At 39.6% G+C, this 6,000-nt stretch overlaps 1 protein-coding gene across 15 annotated transcripts in view; it reads right to left on the reverse strand.

The window, feature by feature from the left end:
* The window catches only part of LOC143244151 (RNA-binding protein Musashi homolog Rbp6-like), a 153,189-nt gene extending 151,398 nt beyond the window's left edge, over nt 1-1,791 (reverse strand). For 8 of the 15 annotated variants that reach the window (XM_076488323.1, XM_076488314.1, XM_076488318.1 and 5 more), the window contains exons 1-3: nt 1,596-1,789; nt 1,380-1,420; nt 1,195-1,276 (exon numbers count right to left, since the gene is read on the reverse strand). In XM_076488323.1, the coding sequence (XP_076344438.1) occupies nt 1,195-1,276; nt 1,380-1,420; nt 1,596-1,657 (185 nt within the window). In that variant the 5' untranslated portion in view covers nt 1,658-1,789. Of the gene's footprint in view, nt 1-1,194; nt 1,277-1,379; nt 1,421-1,595 lie in introns of all 15 variants that reach the window. The other 7 variants (XM_076488321.1, XM_076488320.1, XM_076488319.1 and 4 more) reach the window with 3 other exon arrangements.
* Nucleotides 1,792-6,000: the final 4,209 nt, after the last annotated feature.

Below are 6,000 nucleotides of genomic sequence, written 5' to 3' on the forward strand. Positions count from 1 at the left end.
GAACGTTGAGCTTATATTCGTAGGAAACAATAATTACATGATATACTGTTAACTAGAACTTAGTTTCCAACATATTCTTTTTTTCTATATTCAAGTATAAGTTACAGGAACGATAGATAACATCGAAAAGCGCCAGCTCTCGGTTACGAATCATACATTTCACTTATACGATTTGATGAGTCGATAGAATAATATTCAAAGTAATACGACATAACTTTCACAGCCGTTAAGAAAGCCCAGGTAATTAACTTTACACTAGAGTTATATGTTTATACAACACGTGGCAAAACTGGGCCGTTACTAAGAATGAAAAATGTTCTCTACCTTTCCCTTATCGGAGGCTTCCTGAGATCCGGCCAGTGTAGGAGACGGCTTGTCACTGGTGAGCTACGAAGACAAAGCAAGCGCACAACAACGGTTTGACAGGAAAAATCAATGTGCTGGTGAGATTTGCGGAAGAGTTCGATCCGTAGCTTTATGCAGTAACCCTGCACCAGCGAGCCACATCCGCACCCCTGGCCCAATTAAGAATTATTTAGATCGGAGGTTCGTACCTATTCTGCCTAACTTTCATTACACATATTCACATGTGCAGCTATTACATAAACAATCCAGTATTCACCCTTTTATGGACGGTACAGCGCTACCTACTGTCTACTTTTTTCAAAGAAGGAGAGATCTATGACGATCGCTACGAGATTATTTCTGAACGGCATGTAAATTGTTAAGAAAATGTACACTTGTAGGTTTTATCAGACACAGGGTGGCTAAACAGGAAGTCTGAGGTCTTATAGCAATAATAGGGTTTAAATAGTGACGGTTCGCACGACACGGACAGCCCATTGTGTAACTTTATTTCACCAACAAATAAACGAAAAAATTTGTGGGGGGGGGGGATCGTACGTTAATTTGGCCTCGTCCTTTAGCCGGATTGATCTGTTTTCTCTACGTGTCCATCCCAGTACAGCAGAGAATAAACATTTTTAACGATCACTAAACTTAATAAAATAATGAGCATTCAAAAGTAGCTTAAATGTTATACGTTATTACCAATTGTAATGGAAGTTTTCTCACTTTCTTTCTGTAATTGTAATGGAAGTTTTCTCACTTTCTTTCTGTATTATTATCTGATATTTTATGGAAGTTATTAGACCAAAATTACAGACGGAGAAAATAAAAACATGACGGGCTTACCGGGATCTACGAGTGGAATGGTCCTTCATCACCATGACCTCGGTAATGTCGCCGTATTTGCCGAAGTGTTCTTTAAGTGTTTCTATGAGTAAAAACAGAAAGTAAGTTAGTGTCCCGACTAGCAGATAAATAAATCTAAATCAGATACGTTAGAGCATTTATATAGATATATAGAAGTCACTGACCTGGGGCAGTTTGCCAACTGAGGCCTCCGATAAACATTTTCCTGGAAGAGAGATAGAAAATACAATTAAATCTTCGGTTTTGTAAAAAAATGCAAAGAAAAAGGAAATCACTGGAATCCTCGAGTTCTTATCTAGAGATTAAGCACTGCGGGTGCGTACACGTGAGATCTCCACCCGATCCGCGGGAAAAACATTACACACTCATCCAGAACCTACCCCGCATCCTGCGCCCCGTCGTTAGGGCTAACGAAATTGTTGTGTTGACTGTCGGTCTCCATGCTACCTACTGTGCACTGTAAACTACGTCTATTCTACCGAACACACAGTAGTGTTGCGTCACGCTCGTGTAGTGAGTAGTAAACTCCAACACAGCACGAGAGGCTTTGTGAAACGTAGTATGAGTACGGCTGTGAAAATTACAAAACGCCGGCTGACTGACGACGGCCCACGGGACCTCATTGGTCGGTTTGAAAACACTTTTCACTGTCGTCATTTTGAGCTCATCATCAACCTCATGACTCGACGTTATGAGCACATACGCTAAGCTAGCGCTACCAAGTGAGCTACCTTTCAACTAAGTTCCGGCATTCGTAGTCTAGTTTTGTTTTCTATATCTGTTGAAGTCTGTTTAAGCAAGAGCAACAAACTGGCAACAGAGTAAACAATAAACGCTGGCGCTGTTGGTTTAGGATTAACAGTAAAAACAACACCAGAAATTTGTTGAAAGACGACAGTCAAATGTCGCTTGAGGAATGATAACATTATGTAACAAAATCGGCTCGGCATGGTCAAGCGTGTTAAGGCGTGCGACTCGTAATCTGCGGGTTGCGGGTTCGCATCCCTGTCGCGCCAAACATGCTCGCCCTTTCAGCCATGGGGGCGTTATAATGTGACGGTCAATCCCACTATTCGTTGGTAAAAGAGTAGCTCAAGAGTTGGCGGTGGGTGGTGATGACTAGCTGCCTTCCCTCTAGTCTTACACTGCTACATTAGGGACGGCTAACACAGATAGCCCTTGAGTAGCTTTGTGCGAAATTCAAAAACAAACAAACAAATAGCTTTGTGCGAAATACAAGAAACAAACATGTAACAACATTTTTACTTTTTCTTGTTCCTGGGCAGAAAGTGTTATTTCCCAACTGCTTATGCCTAAAGTAAATGAAAAAGACATATTTTTCTTTTCAAACCTTGCATTTGTGACCTGGGTAATGACATTTTCAAATTTACCCATTTTCCAGAACATTTCAGGCAAATTTAGTGCTGAGTAGCTGACAGAGAATTTTTCCGAACTTACAGGAATGTTTAAGAACTTTCTAGAATATTGTAGAGCTTACAAGAATTTTCTAGAATGTTGTAGGACTTTTTCCTTGGCTCATTCGGTGCACCTAGAAGAGGAATACAACAGCATCAAGACCTGCTAGAAGCCTTGAAGTATGATTAGTATGGCTGGGAGGTTATCGGAAACTTCAAAATGGTGGCATTCCTGATGGGTCTCCAAGGAGGCTTTACCAAGTTTCCCTATTATCTTTTCCTTTGAGACAGCAGGGACATCGCAGCGCACTATAAAAAGAAACACTGACCACAACGGACCGAGTTCTCTGTGGCGAGGCACAATGTCAAGTGTGAGCCACTAGTGAACCTCCAGAAGGTGTTGTCCCTACCATTACATATAAAATTGGGTCTTATGAAACAATTTATCACAGCTCTTGATAAGGAGTCTGCAGCCTTAAAGTACCTTCGAGACTTCTTCCTTAAGCTGTCCGAGGCAAAGGTCAAAGCTGGTGTCTTCGTTGGACCACAAATAAAGAAGATCCTAGAGTGCACAGAGTTCCCCAATAAGCTCTGTAAGAAGGAAAGAAATAGCTTGGGGCAACTTTATCGCAGTGGTTCGGGGCTTCTTGGGCAATCACAAGGCCGAAAATTATGTGGAACTGGTTGAGGCTCTGGTGAAGAACTATGGTAAAATGGGCTGCAGGATGTCCCTGAAAGTCCATATCCTTGATATTGGACTTTGAACGCCGCTACCAAGGAGCGTATAACGAAAACATGATGGGAGACTATATTTGGAGATTAGTACGTGAAAGTGATTTACATTACAGTCGCAAATCTCGAAACACTACTCACTTCTAAACGTTTCTGTTCATTTTTGTATAACTTTATTAAGAATACATGTAAATCTTGATTCATATGTTGTTTTATTAAGACCTTATGTAAATGAAAGTGTGCAAATTCGCCCGTTTTTACATAGAAAATAGGTTAATTTCTAAATTTCATTATCTAGGTCACAAAAGCAAAGTTTGAAGGGAATAATGGCCATTTTCTGTACTTTTACAACATAAGCAATTAAGAAATAACACATACTATCCAGGAACAAAACTTGTGTTACATAGTCTAATATGTTCAAAAAACGGTAGGTCGGTAGAAAACTAGTTATGTAGGTTGACAGATGTACAGGTAGGTAGTTAGGGATAGATAGCTAGTTATGTAGGTGGGTAGGTAGGTAGATAGCGATAGATAGATAGATAGATAGTTATATAAACAGGTAGGTAGGTTGATATAGCTAGTTATGTAGGTAGGTAGATAGAGATAGGTAGCTAGTTATGTAGATTGATAGAAAGACAGGAAGGTAGATAAATATGTAGATAACTAGATAAAGATAGATAGCTAATAATGTAGGCTGATAGACAGACAGGTAGATAGATAGATAGGTAGGTAGGTAGACAGCTAGTTATGTAGGTTGATAGACAGACAGGTAGAAAGACAGGTAGGTAAACAAGTAGGTAAATAGATAAATATAGGAAGGTAGGTAGCTAGACAGTCAAACAGATAAGTAGGTGCAGTACAAAATATGTAAATATTTTGGCAAAACCTGCACCTTTAATATAACATCTACACATGTAATTTGTATAATAAGACAGGATCTATAGACATCATTAACGATTTTCAATTCAGCATTTCACCTATTACAATAAAACTTTAACAAAACATATATTAATGATAGAACATAATATCAAATTATTATAAGTAGCTTCTCTAACCTTATATTGGTTCATATTAAACATAAGGAACTTGGTTGGTCCTCCTCTTGCTCTAATAACCTCAGCAAAGCCATGTGGTTATTGATGTAATCCACTGTGATATTATCCCAACTTGTCACTAGAAGGCGCTGCAACTTAGCTAAAGTAGTCAATTTACGATCGCGGTTAGCAATTTTTTTAACTCAGTTACCCCAACAGTTTTTAATGAGATTACAATCTTGATATTTTGCTGGCTATGGCAATCTTGTAACGTCTTTTTGGTCGTGATAATTCTGTACAATACGTGCACTGTAGGAAGTAGCATTGTCTTCCTTTAACACGAAGTTATTGCCAAATCTTGCTCTAGCATGATTGCAGAAATATTGTCTTCATATAGTGCACCATTGATATTCCCTGGAAGATATTAATATATTACTTTTTCATCATAACGAATAGCTGCCCAAACATATACTGCACCACCTCCTATGGGAAAAACAGTTTTTATGACCTGTTGTCCAGGCAAACGATGAAACAAACTCTAACACCAGCTTTAGCAAGCCGGAAACCGGCCCCAATTGAAAAGATGACCCGTCGCGCGTCCTAACTGTAAGTTGGTATGCTGTTTTTCCCAAGTAACACGGTGAATTCAAGCTAATATCAGTTTGAATATAGCCCTCCCTTCTTTTAAAATAACCTTGTTTGATCAGTTCCCTACTCATTGTTATTCTAGATACCCTGGAATGACTGTGTTCGTACCATTCCTATCGTAAAGTATTGCAATACATTTTTTTTTACCTTGACCTTCTAACCTGATCATAACACAGTCATCTTGGACAGTAGTGTTTGGGCGTCTACCAGTAGATTTTCCTGGAACAACGTTTCCTGTAGTCCGACGACGTTCCAAAATTCTGGGTACGGTATCTACTAGTGATACCCTACGTTCTGGCAATGTCCGTTTGTTTCATGCCATTTCTGGACAGATGAACAATCTGACACCTTATAACTTATGGCACATGACGAGACAAGATCTTACACCAAGTACAGAGAAACTGTCTAAACAAGGATTTTATCTGTTTCGAAAAATATGACACCAAAATCACACCCTTTTATACAAATCAAGTGTTTTTGTGTGTCTTGAGAAACAAAAGCTCAAAACAACTTATACAGACCAGAATAAGAACTCGTACATGTTTGTTCAATCATACGTTATCTTGTATGTTACTACTCCTGTATTACTTCTCTGCGCATGTATACGATAACATCAACATAGAGTAGCACAGAAATACTTTGTTCAAATTTTGTTTTGTTTTGAATTTCACGAGGACTATCTGCACTAGCAGTCCCTAATTTAGCAGTGTAAGACTAGAGGCAAGGCATCTAATCATCACCACCCACCGCCAACTCTTGGGCTACTCTTACCAACGAAAGTGGGATTGACCGTTACATTATAACGCCACCACGGCTGAAAGAGCGAACCCATTTGGTGTGATGGGGATTCGAACCGACGACCCTCAGATTACGAGTCGAGTGCCTTAACCACCTGGTCATGCCGGGGCGGCTTTGTCCAAGACCGTATACAGATAGATGGACAGGTAGCTGGTATA

Source organism: Tachypleus tridentatus, chromosome 2 (genome assembly GCF_004210375.1).
Source record: "Tachypleus tridentatus isolate NWPU-2018 chromosome 2, ASM421037v1, whole genome shotgun sequence".
Lineage (NCBI taxonomy): Eukaryota > Metazoa > Arthropoda > Merostomata > Xiphosura > Limulidae > Tachypleus > Tachypleus tridentatus.